Consider the following 25,782-nt stretch of genomic DNA (forward strand, 5'->3'; position numbering starts at 1 on the left):
CTAATATACAAAAAGAAATCATTTTCAGACCACCATGACAGCAGAACATGAACCCTGTACTGTGCACTTAATACTTGAAGATAACGATTTGTGTGACAAACAAATTAACAAAGTCCCTATTTGTCCTAACAAGGTCCCAAACCTGAATTTAAGAATAAAATATCCTTTGCGGGATGATATTTCCCAAAGGCAGATGACCCCACCTGTTGATTTAAACGAAAAAAGGTTTTGTAGAGTAACAACTTCTTTCAACATCAGGTTTGCCCTCGCTAACAGCAGGCTTTTCAGCTATCGTTTGTTTGGTAAATATGGATTTACAAACTGCATTATTAACCAAAGCATAAAAAAAATCTCGACACCGACACGTTAATCGTTTAAACCTTTATGCAAAAACAACAAAGGAATATCTCGCCACTTGGCAGGGTGTTATGATGAAATCATGTCTTTGTTGTTGGGGCGACTTTTTTGGTAGTAATATGATGATTAATATTACTAAGTAATATTCTTTAGTATAAAAGTTTTTTATTATTGTTATAGAGAAACATGATCAGATTTTCCTTGGTTCAGAAAAAAGACGATTAAAATCTGTAATCTTTCCACTTGTATGTCATCGGAAAATACAAGAAGTTTCTGCTTTGTGCTAAGACATTAACGAGTACAACCCCCCTCTCTGCGGGAGTGCTGGCTGTGACGAATTAAACCGGTTTCACAGGTATTTTCAAAGTAGGAAGTACAGTACTTACTAGTTAAGAAAGCTAGGCTCCTCAATGAAATTGCTTTAACATGCTAATGCGTTGGTGTAACAGTCCGGGCGTGGTAAGCTTCTAATGTCAACTCGACTCGATTGGAGCACATTCTAGCCCTAAATGAATTAATAGCAAACATGGTTTACATAAAAGACATTTTTCCAAGAAAGTTTATAATAATACGATCTACAGTTGAAATCTGAGCCTAAATATAAAGAAAAAGCATTTTCAGAGAGCAATCATGCTGTGTTTATGTAGAAAAAGCGATTAGGTTTATGAGCAATCTAATTACTTATTCGTTTAAAACGCTATATAAAATAAAGTTTATTTAAAGATGAATGATAAGTGTCACAGTTTAAATAATTTTCATAGTTAGAAATTATGAAACACTCTGTTAAAAGCAAGAGAGTTTTTATGTCCGTTGCAGTACAAGAAAATGCCTGACAAAGTAGGGCTTGGACAGATTCCAAGTGCATTTTTGCAATTTACGTTGCATTGTCCAATGTGCTGCTGTAATACAGTTTAAAATACAGTAAGTCTAAACTGTATCAGCTTTATTTATGGGTTGCAATTTAGAAAAAGTCAAAAACCGCACTCAAAATGCAATTTAGAGCTTTCTGGCAAGAGGAGACACCCAAATTAATAATGTAACATGCCACTGTTTGTGCATGAACAAAGTTATACTGCTATTTTCCTTAGATACGAAATTAAAAAAAATAAATTTTTTGAATTCCCGGCGGAACACATTCCATAAGAATCAGCGCTTTTAATATCGCCTTTAAACACATATATTTAAACACGCGTTTACGATTTAAATCAAAACGCGATTCAAATCAATATAAATGTTTATTTTGTAACGCATAGGTGACTATTCATTGTTATTAAAAAGACTTAAATTCGATCATGTTGTGATATTTAGAAATATAAATTTGTTTGGTGCGAGTGAGGTTTTATTTCATCTCTGACCAAGGGAAAGTTTCATTTTTTCAAAGAAATGTTTGTTAAAAAAAGAGTCATAGTTCTAGTGGGATTCGATCACAGACCATGTGACATGGGAGTCAGGAACCTAACCCACAGCACCACCGGCAAGGTCCGTGCAGAGTGCTGAAAAAGCACTACAGAAACATTATTAACAGACAATGTACAGCGTGTACTATTCTTGTGTTGCGGTACATGAATATAATTATATCGTTATTAATTTCTTTAGATATGCGATTCCATATTATATTCCCTTTTAATCAAATTCTAAAAGTATGCTTGTTGACTCCGGTATCTCTTTAGTTAAAGACTTCAATGCTTAAAATGTTTAGGGAAAAATGGAATACTGGGGTGTATTTTTTCTTTAAAGTACCAAGACCAGCCATATACTGTATGTTTAAGTTCCAAAATTAATATTGTTTATGGCTTTCACACGTGTTACAGTATGCTCCTATTCTTTTTATGCTCAGCTACTAAGATTTCCCTTCAGTGCTAAAATTCCATATGAATATTCAATACTACAATGGGCACAGTAAAGACGTTTACTGTAAATCTTTCTACGACAGACCAACGGACCACGAGTGCCCCTGTCGGTCAACCAATCACGTACCGTGGTACCACGTGTCATCTTGCGTCAAAATGTGGGACGCCGTAGCCAATTACTTCCGGTACGTGTCTGTACCGCGCACTTTGAATGGCTGCATCTGTACACTTCAGAAGGCAAAGGGGGAATCTACATTTAGTCGGATATTTTAAGCCTGACTTGCTTTAACCAAACAAATGAAACCCAAGTTTGCCATCATCAGTTTGAAACTGAAGCAAGCCTGTTAGTTATTATGTTAAGTCAATCCAACTAACTTGAGAAAATTTTGAACTATTTAAACCTGCTTTGTGAAACACCTACCTGATCTAACAACCAACTCACACCCACAGAAGGCTTCACAGCCAAAAAGTTGTGTTTTCTTTCTTCTCTTTTCAGCATGGTATAAACCTATTACTTATTCATTTGCAGCCTACGCATGCCTGAACTATAACGACCAACTATGCTATTTTGTTCCTTTATATTCTAAACACTCTTAAATATCCCCATGAGACAATGTGTCACTTAACCTTCTACCAATTATTTAAATAGATAAACACACTGCATATAATAATAATAATAATAATAATAATAATAATAATTGCTTACACTTATATAGCGCATTTCTGGACACTCCAAAGCGCTTTACAGGTAATGGGGACTCCCCTCCACCACCACCAATGTAAATTGTAGATATAAATCTCCACACAGAAAATAGAGACCTTACCCTCTTCTCTACAGGTAGCCGGTAACTAACTTTATTTTTTGCATGTTATGGTTGATAGCATTGATTAAACATGAAATTCCCAGTCCAGGAAGTCAGGGAATTTTTAAAGTAGCAGGGCGAGCAAGTAATTAGTCACAGCAGGTGAAATGATAGCTTAATATAAGTTTCTTTAGTGCAATTTGAAAAACAGTATTCTAAAAAGAATAAATGATGCTAATGCAAGTTCTTCGTTCAAATTATTATGGAACTAATAATTGGTCATAATTGTTAGTTCCATAATAATTCTTATTCTGTAAAAAGTATTATTAGATAAACAATACAGATACTGTCAGATACTGTAAATATAGATAAATATTACATCTAGTTCTTCTCACTGTTACAGCCCTCAAGAGATAATTTCTGCCTGATTTATGTGTGCTTAAACATTTTGTGATATCTTGGGAAGTATAGAAAGTAGAGGCCTGGTTCAGAGTTTTGAATTGAAGCCAACCCCTTCACAAGCTGTCATTTTAATATGTCTTACTTTGTGCACTCACCAGAAAGAAATACTCAGAAGAAATAAAAACAAGAAATTACTTTAATTTTTCTTTCTTCAAAAGCAATTTTTTATCAAATTCTGGCACATCTAGGAACATGAAAATCCTCATACAGATGCAGCCATTCAAAATGGGTGAGGTATTTCGCGGCATACCCCGGTGGGCGTGTCGCGGTATCACGTGGTATCACGTATCATTTGACGCTCTGCCGGAAACTATCCAGCGTCGCCTTGTAAAACCGCCAGGGGGAGCTTAACCTCTCATTTACAGCATTTGAGCCTTTAATTTTGAACTGTGTATTACAGCATGTTAATCATCAGTCATTAAAATGTTGGTATATTTTATGAAAGCAAGATTGCTCAGTTGGACAAAAGTACACAACCTACCTTTATCAGAAATATTTATGCATCAAAGCCTTTACTGAAGATATTACTAATAGTATTAATAATGGATGACTTTGGACTAGCTGTATACTCAAAGTATAATTTCTTTAGCACATTTGTACAAGCACTTGGAATCTGTCCAAGCCATACTTTGTCAGGCATTTTGTTTTACTTCAACGGGCAAAAAAACGTCCTTACTTTTAACAGGGCGTTTCATAATTTCTAACTACGAAAATGATTTAAAATGCAACACTTATCATTCAACTAGAGCTTAAAATATCACAAAATATCGGCACTTTAAAGGAAAAATACACACCGGTATTCCATTTCTCTCTAACGATTTTAAGCATCGAAGTATTTAACTAGCATGTGAAATAGCGTGTGAAAAAGTGGTAGTTTTAAGCTTTTCTGCTAATATAATATGGAATCGCGTATCTAAAGAATTTAATAATGGTATGATTATATTCGTGTGCTGCGACAGTGCTGTGTAGGGCTGTTTCGCCTGCCTGTTCATGAGAGCTGTCTTGTAGCCTACTGGTCTAGGTGCGTGACTACCAACTGGCAGGTTGTGTGTTCGAATCCAGCTGGTGCTGGACTCTTCTTTTAACAAACATTTCTTCGAAAAAATAGAATAGCGATATTATGGACAATCAATTGACTTTTATATTTCAAAATATCGCAACATGATCGATTCTAGGTCATTTTTGATAACAATGAATAGTCACCTTCTTCCCTTTAAAAGCTAGCAATATAAACATTTATATTGATTTAAATCGCAAACGCGGGTTTAAATATATGTGTTTTTTGATTCACAATCAGACAAATGCAACATAAATTGATATCTTTGTCTTCTAAGTATCTTAATAAACTTTCAGCATAGCTTTCTCCCCGTTTAGATTTATTTTTCTTGGGATCTTGGGATCAAACGTGGAAAGATTAGATTGTAATCGTTTTTATTTTTTAAATCCATTTTAGAAAAGTGTAATCTATACTAAAAAGCTGTACACCACCTGCTATAAAGATACATATTGTAATACTTTCGGGTTCAGATAGGACAGACACAAGAACTCAGACTTGCGGAGGTAAAGCAAGTTAAAGCCTTGATTTTATATATCACCTTTAAAAGTGGCATCTCAAAGCAAAGTAAATGCCTGTTGTAACAGAAAGAAATGGTATTTGGCCAGTTAAGAGGCCCTGGCCAAATGGTCAGTTTAAGATTATGCCCCCAGGGGGTTCCTTGCTTGCATCTGGAATCCTTATCAGTTAACCCCCTTTCCTCCCATTAACCCCTGTTGCTTAGAAATCTAATTTTCAGGCAGAACTGACTTAAGTTATTAACCCTTTTTACATCTTGTCTCTTACTTCATTCTCCCCTTATAAAATATGGCATACGTCAGGACTGCCTATTTTTACACATACAATGTCAGGGCAGATCTTTCCTTTTTAGATGTACAGGCATGCATTACCATGACATTGTGCGTTCCACGGTTACAACAAGATGTTATTGATGTTTTTGTACAAGTGATAGTTACAATTATACACATAAAACAATCCTAATCCTTCAAATACATAAAGTCCTACCCCAGGACCCAAACGCAGACCTCAGCCATGTGGAGATCTATCGTCAGGATCTTGGAGTAGCAATATTGACCCAATTCCGATTATAATTTTTCGGCTGATAGATATGCCAACAACCGGAATGTATTGATACCATATCCCCAGTAATGCTCCTCAGGCCTAACAAGCACACTGTTGGTCTTAGGAAGCATCAGACACAGAAACGGTAACAACATCCTTCTTTCTGTTCACTCAGTCTCTGGTGCCGTGGGTCGGTGAAAGTGCGATCCGCGGATCCAGCGATCTCATCCTCTCACTCAAATGGCACAATCAGTAGTTAGTGGCACTTGATATGGTCCTTCCCAGCAGGATTGCAACGTCTAGCAGGGTATCTCTTCTTCACCTACACCCACTCGCCAGGTATCCGGTCGTGTCTCCCCTCTACTGGAGGTCCCCAAGCGTCCGGCACCTGTTCACGAGCCCTGTGCACCGCTTCAGTTAACAAACCTACAATACTTTAATAGAGAGTTAGTAAATTCATCAGTGCGTTAGCCAAACTTGGCCTCCAGGGAGTTTCTTTGGCTGCCCGTGATGATCTCAAATGGGCTCAGTCTCACAGTTCTGTTTTCTCCAGCCCGCAAACCACACAGGACTGCAGGTAGAGCATCTACCCATGGTGTTCCTTCAGTTGATATTTCCTTAGTTGGTCTTTCAGACTGTGGGTGATGGGGTCAATGTGACTTCCAACTTACCCCTATTGAGGCAATTACAGCCTGGCACACCTTCCCAGTGTAGTATGCCCCTAGATCAGTATCCAAGGGGCAGGGCATTCTGTACCACGGGATCATCTTTGTCATACACTTGGGTATGTGCCAGCCCACATCCCATCATCATACAACCCCACATTCTTTACACATTTGTTCTAACCACTATTAAACATCTATTAAAGGCCTCAACCTGAATTCTCCCTTTTCCCCAATAGAGGTTTCACAGGGGTCTCAAGACTCCCGCTCTCCCAGTGCCGCTCGTCTGGCATCTGCATCTGCATGGTTGTTACCTTGAGTTACTGGAATTCTTTATTTATTGTGTTATTTACACCTTACTCAAGCTGCTTCTGTCGGCAGCTGTAAAACTACAAATCAGTTCAGAGACAAGCCCAGTATTCTTAACTGGAGTCCCTGCCGTTGTGGGAGAATCCTATTTCTTCTTAGCCATCCAGAATTGTGGCCTACATGCAACAAATACATACATTATATACATATACAGTAACCCTTTAACATCTTTCTTTTTACAATCTTCCATCAGTGCTCTTATCTGGCTTGCTGCGCTGAGGCAGTGGAGGGGCATTTTTCCGATTGTTAGCACCTTGAATTCTGTTGTAACAGCTCAACCTGTTCTCTGTTCTCCCTCATGCATCAGAGAGGACTCATCGGTAAACAGTTTTACATTTTCTTCAAATTTTCACGGTCCCCCACCTTTTGGCTACAGCATCTAATGGTATAATAGTGCCTACCTCCATGCTCCTGCATCAGCACAGCTGCCCAGAACCCTTTTTCCACACTTGTATACAAAGGAATGGTTGATCCATCTGAGGAAACCCCAGTCTCAGCACCTGTAAGAGAGCTTGTTTCAAATTATTACAGGCGACTTTTGCTGCTTGAACCAAGGCAATCTTGTCCTTGTACTGCACTCCCCCCTTAAGCAGATCTGTTAAGAGTTGTGCTCACCCCGTAAAAACATTGCACCCAGGCCCTGTTAAAATTTCACAATGCTAGACACAAAAGGGCCTCACATAACTGCTTCTATTAGACACTCTAAAGCTGAAGCAACTCAGACTTGTGGGTTTCCTCGTCAGGGGAAGCACTCAGAATACCATCAACATACTGAGTGATCACAGTCAGTTGAAGCCACGTGATACCCTGTTCTGGATAGTCATTCTTTGTAATGCATAATATTCCAACCCAATAGATCTGGGATAAAACCACCCATTAAAATCTGGTACTCGGCAAGTAAAACTTGCTGCCCCAATACTCCTGTGGCTTCCTGCTGTCTCCCCATATACATTACTCTATAGCACACTGTTGAACAGAGGAGTGAAACAAGCATGACAGTAGTGCTCCAGTATCCCCTAACAGAGAAACCAATACTCCATTAACAGTACATTTTTATCCATTGGACTGGGACAGACTTATGGAGGCTACAAGGGATTTACAGGATCTAATCGTTAGGTAAACAGATCTTCTCACAAGACTATTTATTCTCCCCAGTCTCGATTCTAAACCTACAGCGTTTCAGCATGTCTGTTTTCGAGACATTCGAATAAATCCAAATTGTTTCCACTATTACAACTAATTGTATATACATACAAAAACTGTTTATCTAACTCCTTTTACGTCCACCTGTACTGTACTTATACGTTTCAGATGCTCTTATATTTTCCAATCTCCTTAAGTTGATTTTCATCGTCTTTTTAGTTACGTCTCTAGCCAGTCCCGCTGGCTAAACACACTCACACCGTCATTTCGTATACCAAAACTCACAGTTACACACATACATGCTGGCACACAAATTCATAAAACACACATACACATCGAGAATATATTTTTCTCTTCGTACTACAATGTGCTGTATTCTTGTTTTACTTCTACATGAATCCTTTAAATTCCTGAAGCGCACTCCGGGTTCGCTGCGTTCCTAATTTCGGGTGCGGTACTTTAGCCCACCGGTCAATATCTTCCGGTTTTGGTTTTGATCGTATGGGGGAATCAGGGAAGGTAGGTGCGAGTGCAGACCCCCTCAACTGGGTGTGAGACACTTAGAGTGACGCTGTCATCAACAGCGCCAGCCCCCGCTACATCAGACCCTCTCCCACTTAGGGTGAGAGTACAGGTCTGCAGGCGCCCACTGTTTAAGAAGGGAGTTCCTGTTCCGTCTCTATCACACTCGTACCAGGTGTCATCCCACTCAGACCCCCTGTCTCCATATGGTCACTGTGGGAATTGATCCCAATTATTTTCATTTCCTGCCTGTCTGTTCCCCTATGGGAGAGCAGGATATAACACATTAACTAGTGCAGTGCGACCAGGAACTAATTCTTCCTTTAGTTTCTGATTCTCCTGCACTGCTTCTTTTAGCTTTTGTTCATACTCTTTCGTAGCGAGTAAAGTATCTTTTCTTCCGGGTTTTTGTTTTCCCTGTAAACACACTTTTAAGAAGTCACATCCCAATTTTTTTTTCTCTCATGTATCTGCCACCACTGGTGCCGGCCGTGCACCAGGGTGTGAGCTACATGCTTGTGCTTTTCCCAATCAATACGCATATGCTTTCTTTACAGGCGTCTTCGCCCCAAACTCCCTCTGACAAACTCAGCTTTTCCCGTATTTTTCTCCTTCTTTTCCGTCAACTTACACTTTTCCGATATATAAACGGACCCTTCCACCACTTTCTCAAACCATCAGTTTGTACACATGTTCGGTCTCTTTTACTTTTGTCGTGTGTGAGGTAACAGCTCATACAGTAGGGGGATGCTTTCACTTGAAAAACCTGTGCATTCCTGCACTCATTCAGCTAGGGGTGTCTGTTACCTCCAGATCTAAATGCCTCTCAGAGACTTTAGAGAGGACTTACACCGCACTGTTCACAGGTAAAGAACAAGACCTTGAAAACCCCCTTTCTTGATCAGTAATTCACCATCCCCAGAACGCCAGCATCGCTGCTTTTGCCCCAGGGTGGACTTACACACTGAGCTCAATCAGGGTGATTCTCGGGTCTCAACGTCCTTTAAATCCTGCTACTTAATGCTTTGCTCTTTTATTATGAGGTGTGTTTATGTTAGTGTCGTGCGTGTGTATATGTATTCACAAACAAGGAAAACACGAAAAACATACAGGTATATATCTTCTACTTCTGTTTCCTTTAAAACAAAAAACCACGCCATGCCAATCCGTGCATGATCAAGGCGTAGCTAATCTCAGGACCCCGGGCGCAATTAAGGCCCACACCAATCCTGGATTATACGTGCATTTAATGCACCACTCAGCTCCAGAACTCCGGGCGCAATTAAGGCCCACACCAGTCCTGAACTTCAGAACTCCGGGCGCAATTCAATTAAGGCCCACACCAGCTTCGAACGCCTGTACACAATACCGCGGACCACCTGCCAGACCAAATTCTGGGTTTACATCACACCTCCCATGACATACACCGGTGTCTTCCCCGGGTCAGAGGAATTCAGGAACTCACGTTTACTCTGTCATCTCGGGCGATTCTCGCAGGGAGTAGAGACTTCCCAATCGGTCAGAGAGAGTCGGAATTTTTTTTTAAAAAGAGGAGTCCTTACCTCTTAGTAATGTGAGCGCTGACCGTCTCTCCTGCCGATGGGAAGTTCTGCGCCTTCTGGACCATCCGCTGACTACGCCAAATTTGTTGTAACAGAAAGAATAAGGTTCTGGATCCCAAGATGAAGTAAAACAGATGAGTTTATTGCATGCAAGGAACAATAAAGCCGAAGTCTTGTTTCCCGCAAGAAACAACAAAACCGAAGTATTGTTCGATGTGCCGGTACAAACTTTTAGGTTATATAGTCCTTCCTTGCTGCTTCGGACGTCATACGGTGTTATGGTAAGGGGGGGGGCGGGTCATGGTATTTGGCCAGTTAAGAGGCCCTGGCCAAATGGTCAGTTTAAGATTATGCCCCCAGGGGGTTCCTTGCTCGCATCTGGAATCCTTATCAGTTAACCCCCTTTCCTGCCATAAACCCCTGTTGCTTAGAAGTCTAATTTTCAGGCAGAACTGACTTAAGTTATTAACTCTTTTTACATCTTGTCTCTTACTTCATACCCAACACTGATTGTACCCATCTGTCATGCTAATAAAGCACCTTGTATTGAATTGAGAGAGAGAGGGGGTGAGGGCGAGCGAGCGAGAGAGCACAGCCAGGACAGACAGGCAAATAAGATACACTCCACAGACATTCACAACAGTGACATATAATAAAACATTTGTACATATAGTTAAATTATTATTTGTTTTTCAGGAAGTTAAAAAAACACTTGAATTACTTATCCAGTCTCTCGAAATAAAATTATTTTTCAAGCAATGCAACTAACGTCGGGCAACGTGTTTTTTTTTAATCCAACATTGACAGCCACATCTTAAATCTTGTCAGTCAGCTCTTTTTTCTCTATTTGAATTGTGGCGATTCAAACAACTTGGGATAACAAGTGGTCTCAAAGTCACCGAGCTCACAGAGCTTCAAGAACAGATGACAATTCACTTAGTCCTTCCTTAGTCTTCCTGAAATTGTCAAATTATGAGTGAATGAAAGCATTTTATTAAAAACTTAATAAAAAATATTTTTTTAATTATTTGTTTAATTTAAAAACTCCCTTGCTTTTAACAGAGCATTTCATAATTTCTAAGTATGAAAATTATTTAAACTGCGACACTCATCATTCAACCAGAGCTCGAAATATCACAAGGATCCTCTAGAGCACAGCAAAGACTGTATCAAAAGTATTACGCCCAGGTTTTAGCTCTCTCTCTGCTGAATGAATAAAAGCATTTTATTAAAAAAAAAAAAAAAAGTTTGCGTTTGTCTGGGTATTTACTTTGTAATCTGTGGTTTACATCTACTGTATTGCTTTGAGATGCCACTTTTAAAGGTGATATGTAAAATAAAGTTTTTTATTATTGTAATAGAGAAACATTATCAGATTTTCCCTGGTTCAGAAAAAAGACGATTAAAATCTGTAATCTTTCCACTTGTATGTCATCGGAAAATACAAGACGTTTCTGCTTTGTGTAAGGATGGTATCAAAAAGTAATCTAAGTGGTGAGAAAGCTGTGCTCCTCAAAGCGCTTTACAGGATAAAAACAATAACAACAATACTGTTTGGCTGGGCAAACGATTATTTTATAGAAATACAAAATGAGATATAATGATGTGTTCCGGCTAAGACATTAACGAGTACAACCCCCCTCTCTGCGGGAGTGCTGGCTGTGACGAATTAAACCGGTTTCACGGGTATTTTCAAAGTAGAAATGGGCGAGATTTCCAGCGAAAGACACCTCCCCCCTCCAAAACCAAGGAAGGACAGTACTTACTAGTTAAGAAAGCTAGGCTCCTCAATGAAATCGCTTTAACATGCTAATGCCTTGGTGTAACAGTCTGGGCGTGGCAAGCTTCTAATGTCAACTTGACTACGGTGAAAGGAACCCTTCTTTCATTGGAAGACAATGAACATATTCTAGCCCTAAATGAATTAATAGCAAACATGGTTTACATAAAAGATTTTTCCAAGAAAGTTTAGCCTTTGTCACTAATGAAACCACTAAATAAAGACATAAATATAGAAATCTTATGATTTTTAAAATACATGCCTTTGCTAAAATTTATTTACAAATAAAAACGATTACAAACGCCAGGGGAGAGAGAGAGAACAGGGGAGGGATGAGGTCTATTTGGGATTGTGGAGTTACATGTTCTGGCTGTTTGTGAATAACCGTTGTTGAGTATAGAGTGTTGAGGTATTGATTTTGTGTAATGCTTTATGTTAAAAATTGAGCTGGATTTTATTTATGATAAAGAGGATAAACTGGGATGGGAGGAGGGTTTGGTTTTGCATAAGGGGCGGGATTATGATAATTGGAGGAATTTGAGAGAGTTTTTGGTTTGTATTACGAATAATTCGTACAAGATATTGAGATTTCTTGTTGTTTTGTTGAGATTTAATGCCGCAAGTCAGAGTTCTTGTGTCCGTCCTATCCGAACCAGAAAGTATTACAATATGTATCTTTATAGCAGGTAGTGTACAGCTTTTTAGTATAGATTACACTTTTCTAAAATGTATTTAAAAATAAAAACGATTACAATCTAATCTTTCCACGTTTGATCCCAAGATCCCAAGAAAAATAAATCTAAACGGGGAGAAAGCTATGCTGAAAGTTTATTAAGATACTTAGAAGACAAAGATATCAATTTATGTTGCATTTGTCTGATTGTGAATCAAAAAACACATATATTTAAACCCGCGTTTGCGATTTAAATCAAAACGCGGTTTAAATCAATATAAATGTTTATATTGTAACGCCTAAGTGACTATTCATTGTTATTAAAATGACTTAAATTCGATCATGTTGTGATATTTAGAAATATAAATTTGTTTGGTGCGAGTGAGGTTTTATTTAATCTCTGACCAAGGGAAACGTTTCATTTTTTCAAATAAATATTTGTTAAAACAAAGGAGTCATGGCTCCAGTGGGATTCAATCACAGACTGTGTGAGGTGGGACTCAGGAACCTAACCCACAGCACCACCGGCAAGGTCACATGCAGAGTGCTGAAAAAGCACTACAGAAACATTATCAACAGACAATGTACAGCGTGTACTATTCTTGTGTTGCGGTACTTGAATATAATTATATCATTATTAATTTCTTTAGATACGCGATTCCATATTATATTCCCTTTTAATCAAATTCTAAAAGTATGCTTGTTGACTCCGGTATCACGTTAGTTAAAGACTTCGATGCTTAATGTTTAGGGAGAAATGGATTACTGGTGTGTATGTTTTCTTTAAAGTACCGAGACCAGCCATATACTGTATGTTTCAAAAATTCCAAAATTCCAAGTTCCAAAATTAATATAGTTTATGGCCTTCACACGCGTTACAGTATGCTCCTATTCCTTTTATGCTCAGGTACTAAGATTTCCCTTCAGTGGTAAAATTCCATATGAATATTCAATGCTAAAACGGGCACAGTAAAGACATTTACTGTAAATCTTTCTACGACCGACCAACGGACCATGAGTGCCCCTGTCGGTCAACCAATCACGTACCGCGGTATTTTGCGTCACAATGCGCGACGCCGTAGCCAATTACATCCAGTACGTGTCTGTACCGTGCACTTTGAATAGCTGCATCTGTACCTGAGCAGTTGGTATGAGTAGTGGCACATGGATTCTTTGTTCTCTGGCACAGTTTTGGCTGAAAAGAGTAATATATCAGGCACACTTGTTTAGACAAATATTTATTAACAAAGAGAATACACACTCTAAATTACACAAACATTAACATACAACACACAAGTACAAATGTGCACTATGTACAAATTTACAAAGAAGGCATCCCAGAGGCCAACATCCTAGCTAACCAGAAAATCAAGTATTCAGATTCTATATAATACCTACAAAGGCCCAAAGTCAGAGAAAGCTTCCTTCTAAACTAACCTGAATACAACATGTGGTTAAATTTCTTTCTCCCTGTGAATCTTGATGCCACAAATTAAATGTGGCTGGCTAAATGCTCTTCAACTCCTGATTGAAGGTATTAGGGAGAGAGAAAGGGTGTGCCCACTGTAACCCTATACTGACAGTCACATCTCTCTAGTCGGATGTCTAAGTTAGGATTGAGCTTGTTGCGTCCCTGTGTGGCTGTGTTTTGGTGTGTTTTCTGCTTCCTGTATTCAAGTACCCCCCCCCCCATTGGTCCATGACGACACCATCATAACAGATGTGACATCATCATCAATCAACTCCCGATCAATCAGCAACTAGATCTACAGTTTAAATATCGAAGAAGTTCTGACCTTGAGAGCTTTTTCGGCTTCAGTCAGCTTTCGGCTCAACTTCGGTTAACTTTTCGGCTCGTGTTCGCATTTGCTCATTAGTGTTCGTGTTTGTTGGTTGTTAGCTTCGGCTTCGTTTGTTTGTTTTGATTACCTGTGTTTTGTATTACCTTGCCCGCACTTGTCACTTTCCTTTTTACCTTGCTTGTGCTCATTCGTTATCCTATTCCTTGCTTGTGTGTTTTCTTCGGTATTACATGTTTTCACATAATCGTGCAGTGAGTTCACTCGTGTCGTGTTATTGTTAACTGTGAACTTGTTGTACACCACTGGAAAGGTATAGGTAAAGTTGTTGGGTTACATTGTGCACATGTAGGTTTGTTTTGTTTAGACACACTAGGTTAGGGGTGTGTGCTACTCGTATATTTTGGTTCTGGTCAGTTGAGTGTAGGGAAGTTAGGGCGCATGAAGACGCCAAAGACCCCTTTGATTTTTGTTTGTTTGGGTTAGGGTTCGGGTTAGGTTAGACCTCACTGTATTAGCTATATCTGTTTGGTTTTGTTATTTTCTTTTCTTTGGAACCGCTCAATTTCCTTTTCCCTGTATGTTATTGTGTCCTGTATATCTACCAGTCACTTATTCACTTTTTAAGAATAAATCACTTTTACACCAAACATTTGTGGTCATGCTTCCTAAGTCCCTCACCAGAAACCACCTGCATCCAAACCCATCCTAAATGTTACACCCCTTTACCCCTAGACACCTGGGTCGTAACAGAGCTGAACTGGGACAAAGTGTGCACACAGAGTGACTGCTTGGTTAAGACGAATCACATAAAAAGGGAAACTTGGTTTGCTCCCAACTTAGTGGCTACTTTTGTATAATGAGATATTTAGATGTGTCTATAGAAATCCAACTATATTGCTCCAGGGATCAAAATGGATGCACTATGACAGCTAAAGTAGCTGGTCACAAGATACTGGCTGTAGGCTAGACCTCAGTCAGAATTCTGTCTTTATATACCAGATTACAAAGTTGTGGCAGTCATGTGGTTCTGTTGTCAGCCAGTGAAGTTGGTTCTGTGGAGAGAAGCAGAGTTCAAAGTGATGGGAACTGCTTTTAAACTAGGGAAAATACAGTTGGTGATCGGTTAAAATGTCACCGGGTGGGTCTATACACCAAACAAGTTTCTTGTTTGGTTGGTCAACTTTTTGGATGATTGTCAGCCTTCACAGCCTGTCCCATTACAGCTAATAATCCACTGTGTAACGTGTTCCATTCAAGTGAAGGCTGTGAATCTCATTTTCCACAGGCCAGCTCACCCCACAAAACTGAATTCAATTTGCACTACTGCACCTGTTAGCTGAAAAAAAAATAGACACAAATTGATAAGCATTGCTCAACTACCATTATGTTGTGCATCATGGAAAATCAGCAATTAATAACAAAATTTACTTTTTATCTTTAAGGTAGGACAATGTACATTTGAGAAAAGAATTGTTCGGGCTAGTTGGAACTGCACAGTGTAGGGACAAGGCTTATTATTGCACTAAGAATTAAGTGTTATTTAAGAGTTCTAGTAATCATTATGTGCCATCTACATGGTCTTTTGATCCTTTTCCTATGGCTGTTCTGAACACAAGGGTTTTTGTCCAGATATACATAGGCATTATAATTGTATTTTTCTTAATGCTAATTATACAATCTAAATGATAGAAGGAAATAAGAAATGTATAAAAACATATAAACAAGATAGATTGTTCTTTCTTTTCATTTAAGAATTTATACATAATAGGAATTATATATATTTTCATATATATTATTCTGTATTTGCCCTTTTGTTTCTTAGTAGTTTATATAATTATTGTTTTTATAATCATTTGGTTTCACAAAAAATGTTGAAGAGCTTTCCCTCACAGTGCCTATTTCAGTGTAACATTTCTGATTTAACACAAGAGTGATGGCTGCATTGTCTACTTGCACTGGGGGTTTTGGGCGTGGGCCACACCTCTTTAATATTCTTTTGAGTGAAGAAGCATAACCAAAGGCTCTTTAGCTTTTAAAGCCAGCTATGCAGCTTCAGAGCAGTTTGAAACCATGTTTATTGTCTGTGTTGTGCCAAAAAAAAGGGCATCAGCCAAGAGTTTGTGTGTTGAAAGTCATCTTTATTTCATATGCACATGGGAGTCCTGCGTTTTTACACAAGACTCAAAAGACAACATTTACAGTGCTCTTTTATACAGAGAAACAAATTATACAAAATACCCTCCCACATAACTGTCTGCTTGCATTGTGGCTATATATGGCCATTCTAGAAAGCTGACCAGTACACAGATTTTCTTTACTGCCGGCTTGCGTGACAAGCAGCCCCTTCTGCTGAATAGAGCATTTGTTCCAGGAGAGGTCACTCGGTCATTTCCTTGAGAACTATGCCAGCTATTCGTAAAGACACCATGTGGCAATGTTATCTTCTGAGACCAGACATCCTGAGAGAAGTTCGTAAAATATAAGTAAAGAAATACATAGTCAACAAGATATAATACAAAACCTTTAGTAGAACTTTTAGTTAATTCCCTCATCTTATAATGCCACTTTGGGGTGTAATGGCAATTGAAGCTTATTGTTAATAAAACAACCACTTAGTATGTTAGAATAAAAGAACAAAAGCTATCTTCAAACACTGGATTTTTCCCCAGGTGTTCCTAGTTCTTTTTGCCCTTTCTAGCTCCTCGGTATGAATATGTACAGTATGTGTGCTATACCACACATCATTGGAACAGCACACATACATTCTGCTGTGTATTTAAACACAGTTCATTCCACGCAATGCATTGTGCGTAGATATCTAATAGATTGCACTACACCTGATTTAGTTTTTGGTAGTAGGGACATTTTTGTTTCCTGAATAATCTAATCTGTGTTTTAATCATGCTGTCCTTGTGCACTCCAGATGGCTGCATCTGGTTATGTTAATTTTACTTTATTTTTTTTTCTGTATGCAGTAATGAATATTTTCATTCATATCATGTTTTTTCTTACAGATCAACACAGATAATGTACTGCAAATGGCAGAAAAAACTCAGATTCTTACCTCCAAGCCTGAGAAAATAACTGCACAGAACATTTCTACAGCAGCAAACATTACTAAACAGATTCTACTCTTATCCTCTACAGAAAATATGGAGGTAACATAGTGATTAAATCAGGCTGTAGAAAGAGCATTGCACTATATATATCTTCTGACTCACATTGCAATACCATCTCTAAACAGTCCCAGAGGCTTGGTAACAACTAAAGGGATTTATTCTGAATTCATGTGACAGCTTATGATTCAAATCTTCCTAGCTCTATGGAGCACCATGTCATTAGCCCTTTGGGACTGACCAGACAATTCTTGGATTGAATGAGTTTTAATTGGACAGAATTTCGGGGCACAAATAACCTCTGCTACCAGCAGGCTTGCAGTCATGTCAGCAGGAGATGTACAGATCCAGTCATTCAAAATGAGCGAGGTACGCTTATACCAACGTGCCACTTGATAACTTAGGCAGGCAAATATTTTCAATTAATCATGGGTGAATGAGTCAAATCAATGCAGATGTTTACAAAGAAAGTGGACTCCGGTAAATACTTTGAGTTATATGGAAATAAATAAATCCCTAAATATTGTTATTCATTTCTTTGGATACGCGATTCCATATTATATTCCCTATTCATCAAATTCTAAAAATAATGTGTTTTTTACTGTGATAATGATCGTAAGTATTCATAGAAAAGGTTAAAACATTATAACTTTTTAGAAAGTATATAAACGTAATATAGTCAGAAGGAACATGTAAAAAGCTTTCTAAAATAACCACAGTAAGAAACCGAATTAAAGACTTTGATGCTTAAAATGTTTATGAAGAAAATGGAATACTGGTGTGTATTTGTTATTTAAACTACCAATACCAGCCATATACAGCTTACATAATATGTTTATATTCCTAAACTAATATTAGTTATGACCTTCAGACACGTTATGCTCCTCTTCTTTTTATGCTCGGTTACCAAAATTTCCCTTTAGTTGTAAAATTCCATATTAATATTCAATATTAAGCAGATTTAAACATGCACAGTAAAGAGATTAAATTAAGCAATCGTTTCACTAACAACTAACAATGTACCACAAGTGTCAGCTGTCGGTCATTTTAGCCAGCCAATCACGAATTGCGGTATTCCCTGCTAAACTGCAGATTATCTCGCTCAGTTTACCGCACATTTTGAATGGCTGCATCTGTACATCTCCACTAACTGATACTAACTTTACTGCATTTCACTGTGTTCTATGAAGAATATGAAAAAGAATATGAAAAGCCGATGGATGGATCAGAGAAGGCAGATAATAGCATTAAAGAAGATTTTCAGCAAATATTTAGTTTATCCTTGATGTATGTATGATCATACCTTTTTCACCTATGCTGTTTGAATTTTGGTTATATTAGACTGTAGTTATTGCCAATAAGAACGTTTAAGACCTTTTCTGTGAATTATGTCATGGTTTGAACAAACCTAACTAAAACTGTAGAGAGTCTGTAGTTTTAAATCTGAAATATCATGTCACATAGTAAACAGTTTTCTTTTCTTTAGGCGATAGCTAATGTGGCAGTCACAACTATCAGTCAACTATTGAATGCCAATGATGATGAATTTTCTTCAGTCAATAGTGAAGTTACAGAAAGGTACATTACTGTGTTTTTTTCTTTATATTATGTTCCTGTTTGTGATGCTATATTTTTCATGATTGCAATATTTTGATTTCATAGCAATGCTTTTCAATTGGATGGAATGTTTTTGTTCTAAATGCAAGAAAAGAAAATCTAAAATAAAGTTCAAAGTGTTGTAGATGGAACATTCACCTACCCATTTGTCGATGGTTATGTGCTTTTGTCTGTTTGACATACATGTGGGAAGTAAGAGTAAAATTTGGGCAGTAAGAGTAAAGTTTTAAATCCTGACTGCTTTGTGCTATTGTTATTGAACCTTAACTGTGTTACTGTAAAACATTTATGTTTGGATTTGTGAGGTTGAAATAGGTGGAGATGTTTGAAAAACCCTCTGTTTAAATGAGACATCACCACACCACAACATTTTACAATGCTGTGATGTTCGTATATTTTTTGTAAATTTCCTTTTAGTTTTTCGTTTTACCAACAGTTGTTCACACAGAAAGCAGATCAAACAATTATCTGGTCACATACATGTAAGAAATCCTTGTATTTGTATATTATTTACACAAATATGAATGTCTGAAATATCAAATTTCACAATGTTATTGCATTGAGTAGACAACCCCATTTATCATTAAAAAAACAACCACATCTCTAAAATTGTGCCTACATTTAAAACAATCAGGGGGAAAGCCAAGAACAGATGTTTGGAGCAAAAATTAACTGTATGTGGTGTCACCATAATCCAAAGGTATTTTAGTAGCCTGACATTGTTTGCTTTTTGTTTTACCTTCAGTCTGACAGAAACCCTGGAGAATTTTTCCCGCAAACAAACAAGTAATTCTTCACAGATGGTTCAGCCCAACATAGCAATGCAGTCTGTAAGTTTGACAATGGGAAACGCTAAGGGTATTGAGTTCACTGTATTGGCAGGTATGTCTGACATCGTAGCATTTTGTGACAAAAGATACATGTTTTTACTGCTCCACATTTAATTGCAGTCATACAAATTAATTTTTTTTATTACCATTATTATGTTTCTCACAGGCTTTTCCAACAACTTGGTGGCTAGGAACATTCGACTCAACACCAGTGCATCCAAGCTAACTGTTGACAACACAAGTTTAGTAAAGATATTTATTGATTTCTCTAATGGTAAGTCAAGATAAACAGTATATATTTATCTGCGAAGTAATGAAGCTGTAGGTATGGAAAGTAATGACCTGCTTACAATTGTTTGTTCAAGAGTAATTGTATGTATTATTATTATTATTATTATTATTATTATTATTATTATTATTATTATTATTATTAAATAACACCTACTATAGAGGGGTATACTTTGCCACATCTGCACTTCTTCTCTTACAGTAGAACACTTAGTCTCTACAGTTCATATAGATATAAAGAGTTGTGCTATCTCTGATAGCCAGGCTGTTAATTACTTGTAGACTTAAGGCTTGGGTAATTTTACAAGTTTGTGCTGTTCTGAAGTGTGGTTGGTTGACTGACTTAAGAGTGTTTATTAATTAACTGCCCTATGACAGGTGATGGATTATTTTCAGTAGACTTTTGTTATCATGAAGCACCTCCCTTCACACCTTGGCCTGCATCTGTAAAGTGGGACCTACTTAGAGAGGGGAGTCTGCAAGGGCTTAAGGTGTCCCATTTCTAATTCATGTTCCATAGTGGTGTTCACAAGCATCCATAATGAGCCCTATATGCTTCCTTCTCACCAGTCTACATCAGACCAGACATTCCTGAAGACAATTCCTTGCAAAACTGTCACAATTCACAACCTAAACGGAGTGAAGTTGCCACAGAGCAGAAAATATTCATGTGTTGGTAAAATGTAACGTTTTTAGTTTTAAAACTCATAATATGTTATGTAGAAACAAATTTCATCAGGCTACTTCAGATTCATACTGTAGGTGAACTGTGAATCAGCTAAAACATTTTCTGTAGCCTTCTTGTGTCTAATTTCTACAGAGTAACACTAAAACAAAGTAACCAGCGCATCAGACCATGGTAAAGTTAGCCTGAAGTTTTGATATTCGTTTTGGAACATCAACAGCAGCTTAAGTAAATAAACAAAAGATTTCAAACTGCTTGAATTTTGTTGAGGGTGATTTGGCATTATTTTCACAACCTAAACTTTCTCGTTAAAACTCCTGTGTATTTTTGAGACACAATGTTTCAGATGTACAGTAAATAACTTTGCAAGCATAACACACATAGCTATGGAAAACCAGGCACTGACACAGGTTATGCAGACATATGCTATTTATTGTGCATCTCTTAGTACTAATAGAAAATGGCAAAAACCCACCAAGGAACCTTAGTGCTATAACACAATTACCAAAGCATAAGAGCAACAGTGTTGTAAACCCAAATGGGCATTGTGTGCCTGTAAGGTAATGTTGCTTATGTGAGTCGATTGGCTGCTCCGTTTCCAAAAGGGGAAAAAAAATGGCCCAGCCACAAAGCACACCCAGAACTAACCCATCCGTGTAAATAACAAAACTATATTCAATAGCAAAAATGGACAAGCCATCACATTCCACAGACAACACTACTCTCAACATGGCTAACATTGTTCTACCACTAACTGTGCTGGTGGGGCTCCTTTTCAAACCAGACCATACCAAAAAGGTCTAAAACAATTAACGCATAAATACACAGGGATCAAATCAAAACATAGTTCATAACAGAAAATATATTCCTGTTTACACAATTAATTACATAATTATTAGAGAACACTAGTTGTAACTACAGTATACAATTTAATTAGGTAGCTGCATCAGCATGTGTAAGCTGCAAAGCAACAAGTAAAGGTTTATTCCACGTTGAAAAGAAAAATAAAGAAACACAACATTTCGGCTGTGGAGCCTTCTTTGAGTGTGTTGCACTTGTTCCATTTCAATATACAATTTAACTTAAATTCCTGGAATGGTTGCTTCCATATTTATGGTAATGCACATGTGCACTCTGATTCAGGTTCGGCTTGGGTCCTAAACAAGAAAACAGGAAGTGTCTCAATACCAACATTTTTTTGGGGGGGTTGTTTTAAATGCTTTATTTTTAACCATTAACAAAAGCATACAATATTTATAAACATTGAACAAACTAATGTATACATACATAATAAGAATAGCCAATGGTACTACCTACTTTACAGAAACTTTAACCATAACTTTAAATGTCAATGGTTCATTTAGCTTTCTTATTTCTGATGTTTTGAATAGTTTTAACATGAAATCCATTTTTATTTTAAACAGGTTAATATTTGGAAAAGACTTTGTCCATTTCATTTTATCGATAGTGTATCTTCCCATAATTAGTAATTGATTTATTATAAATATTAACTTTTGCTGTATATCCAGGCATGTTAAATAAAGTGTCAAAGCCATTAAAAGAAACCTTAACATTCTTAGTAATCTTAGTAAGAAATGTTCTAAGTTGCTCCAATACATTTTGGTTTGAATACATGATAAAACAAATGACATATAGTTTCTTTATTCATATTACAAAATAAACATTGATTATATAAGTCAAGTTTAAATCTGGATAATGTTTATTTAACAAGATAAATTTTATGAATAATGTTATAAGACACTTCTTAGAATTCCAATAATTCTTTGCAGGTGGAAAGTGTTAAACGTGTTTCTTATATAACTATTATTACATTTCATTTTATTACATTTCTTTTCTAAAATGTTAACACTTCCCAATAAGACAATAGGTTCTAATTGATTGGTTGAGTAATACAATTGCATATTCTTTTATTCTTTGGGCGTAACGGGAATTTTTAAAGGTATCCAAAAATACTGCATAAGTTAATTTTTCATTCTCATTTAGTAATTGTCTCACTAATACAATACCATTATCTAACCGTCTTTGGAAAAAATGATTTATTTTTATAACGCATATCACTTTTATTCCAAATGCAGTGATGCAGGTCCCGACACCCAGGTACACCAGTAGAGTAAAACACTTCTTAATTGAATTGAACAAATGGCAAAAGCAAAACAACAAACTAAAAATAATACCTACTGTAGCTCCTTGTAGAGCTCCTGGCTAGAACTAAATAGTCCTATTTAGTCGTAAATAGCGGGCAGCTATACAGTGTACCATTTTGTTAAGATTTGTTGTTCATCACAGGAAGAACACCATTTTAAACAATCAAAGGACAAACGGCTTACAAAAATCAGAATCAAGATTCACAGTTCAAATTACGTAGGCTGCAAGAGGGCACACAGTTGTTTCTCGTTACAGTGATTGCTGGCAGACACCATTTTGTGAAGACTTTCCTCTGTCAGTCATCATGGTAAAGGAAATACTATTTGTCAAGTGTAGAATAGTTTGAGGAAAGTACCATTCTCAAGGTCTAAACCCCTTGTGGCATCACTCTATGTTATACTCCCTAACATCTGACGCAAGCTCTATTAACATATAAATAACATTTTTATAATTCACTACAGATTTTCACAATAAACCTCACGGGTGCTACAGTGCCATATTTAAGCCTCCCTTGTTCTTAAGCACAATTTATTTTTCAGTATTTTTAATTTAACACAAATAATGTGAGTATATTATTTTTTGCAAAAAATATTTTTTTTATAATAATATATTTTGCATACATAAAAGTATCCTTTTATGTATTAGTTCAAATAGGTGGCTGCGTCAGCATGCATAGGCTGCAAAGGTACAAGTATAGGTTTATTCCATGCTGAAAAGAGAAGAAAAAAAACACAACATTTCAGCTGCGGACACCCGAAGAAGGCTCCACAGCCAAAACATTGTATTTATTTTCTTCTCTTTTCAGCATGGAATAAAACTACTTGTTCTTTTATGTATTTATTGAATTTTCTGTTTTGCTGGATGTGTTCACGGTTTGTATAGGTTTTTTGTGTTTTTTGTGATTGTCATTAATGAGCTCTGTCTCCTCTGTGTAGGTACAAAGATGAACAGACAGGCTGGCTTTGTACTTTACCAAAGTGACAAGTTTTTTAGGTCTAACATTTACAAAAGTACATTTAACACCAGTAGAAGAGTAATTTCGGCAAGTGTTGACAACGGATTAATTAACCATGTAGAACTTCTCTTCAAGCCCAATGTAAGTGTTTCCTATGACATTCGTTCTAACACAAAAGTATAACATATTTTGGCAAGGGGAGAAAGTCTATTTTTTAGTCTTTTTCTGATTTGTTCTTTTGGATATGAATATTAGATTTGCTCACCCAAATTATCATTATGTGCTAATTATTATTATTATCAGTATCTTGCTTTAAATGCACTCTGTTTAACTGTAATATAATTCAGTTTACAGTTCACAGTTCCCCATTCATTGTTACAGTTTATAGATCCTCCAAGCATAATGATGCTTTTTGTAGATGAATTTGCAGATTTAATTTCTCTTTTATGCTTCGGATTAAATTTCTTACTCCTTACCCTTGGTCACACCTTGGACTTAATCATTGTAAATGACTCTTTTGCTTCCAATTTATTTAATTTAGAATTCCCTGGTCTTTATACTCATGCTCAGTAAGTTTTCACAACTGGCAATCAGTTCACCAGTCTAGGTTTACGGACTCTGTTGTTGTGTTTTTCCAATTCTGAAGTCTGGAAAACAAGGTATAAGTGTTTAATAGCTCTCTTTTAACTACTCTTGATATCATAGCTCCTCCAAAAACTTGAACAATCTCCTTTACTCACTCTGCCCCATGGTACACTGACCAGTTACACTCAAGGAGCATTTGATTGAATAGATGCAGAGCCTAGCTAGATCCAGTTACTTCTCACATATCATTGAGACCAACCATAAGAATCCTAGATACCTCCACCATCGCTAAACTTCTAAAGCCAAACTGTTCCACTATATTACCTGCTTTATCCCAACTGCGATAACTTCTTAGAGTTTTTTACTTCCAAGATCCAGCATCATCATTGTTTCCACAACACATTTTTACACTCCACCCTCCCTAGTTTTGGTGGTCCCCTCCTTTCTAGTTTCTCTCAATTTGATGCTGCTTGGGAAATTGGTATTGGAGTAAAATTCACAACCTGTTTATTATATCCCATTCCTACTGCTATTAAAACAGCTGCAGTTATCTCTGTGCCACAAATACAACTATGGCTCAAGACAGAAGAAAATATTTAAACCCTACAGATGCAACCATTCAAAGCGCGCGGTACACACACGTACCGGAGGTAATTGGCTATGGCGTTGTGCATTGTGACGCACGATGACGTGCAGTACGTGATTGGTTGACCGACAGGGGCACTCGTGGTCCGTTGGTCTGTCGTAGAAAGATTTACAGTAAACGTCTTTACTGTGCCTGTTGTAGTATTGAATATTTATATGGAATTTTACCACTGAAGGGAAATCTTAGTAGCTGAGCATAAAAAGAATAGGAGCATACTGTAACGCGTGTGAAGGCCATAAACGAAATTAATTTTGGAACTTAAACATACAGTATATGGCTGGTCTCGGTACTTTAAAGAAAACATACACACCAGTATTCCATTTCTCACTAAACATTTTACGCATCGAAGTCTTTAACTAACAAGCATACTTTTAGAATTTGATTAAAAGGGAATATAATATGGAATCGCGTATCTAAAGAAATTAATAATGATATAATTATATTCATGTACCGCAACACAAGAATAGTACATTCTGTACATTGTCTGTTGATAATGTTTCTGTAGTGCTTTTTCAGCACTCTGCATGCGACCTTGCTGGTGGTGCTGTGGGTTAGGTTCCTGACTCCCATGTCACATGGTCTGTGATCAAATCCCACTGTGGAACAATGACGTTTTTTTTAACAAACATTTCATTGAAAAAATGAAACGTTTCCCTTGGTCAGAGATTAAATAAAACCTCACTCGCACCAAACAAATTTATATTTCTAAATATCACAACATGATCAAATTTAAGTCATTTTAATAACAATGGATAGTCACCTAGGCGTTACAATATAAACATTTATATTGATT

At 37.1% G+C, this 25,782-nt stretch overlaps 1 protein-coding gene across 3 annotated transcripts in view; it reads left to right on the forward strand.

Annotated features, from left to right (window-relative positions):
- The window catches only part of LOC148639749 (uncharacterized), a 99,528-nt gene that overhangs the window by 40,456 nt on the left and 33,290 nt on the right, over positions 1 to 25,782 (forward strand). For all 3 annotated transcript variants that reach the window (XM_088620664.1, XM_088620666.1, XM_088620667.1), the window contains 5 exons: positions 17,116 to 17,259; positions 18,704 to 18,795; positions 19,580 to 19,716; positions 19,831 to 19,938; positions 23,739 to 23,899. In XM_088620664.1, the coding sequence (XP_088476790.1) occupies positions 17,116 to 17,259; positions 18,704 to 18,795; positions 19,580 to 19,716; positions 19,831 to 19,938; positions 23,739 to 23,899 (642 nt within the window). The remainder of the gene's footprint in view (positions 1 to 17,115; positions 17,260 to 18,703; positions 18,796 to 19,579; positions 19,717 to 19,830; positions 19,939 to 23,738; positions 23,900 to 25,782) is intronic.

Source organism: Lepisosteus platostomus, chromosome 26, assembly GCF_059453375.1.
Source record: "Lepisosteus platostomus isolate fLepPlt1 chromosome 26, fLepPlt1.hap1, whole genome shotgun sequence".
Lineage (NCBI taxonomy): Eukaryota > Metazoa > Chordata > Actinopteri > Semionotiformes > Lepisosteidae > Lepisosteus > Lepisosteus platostomus.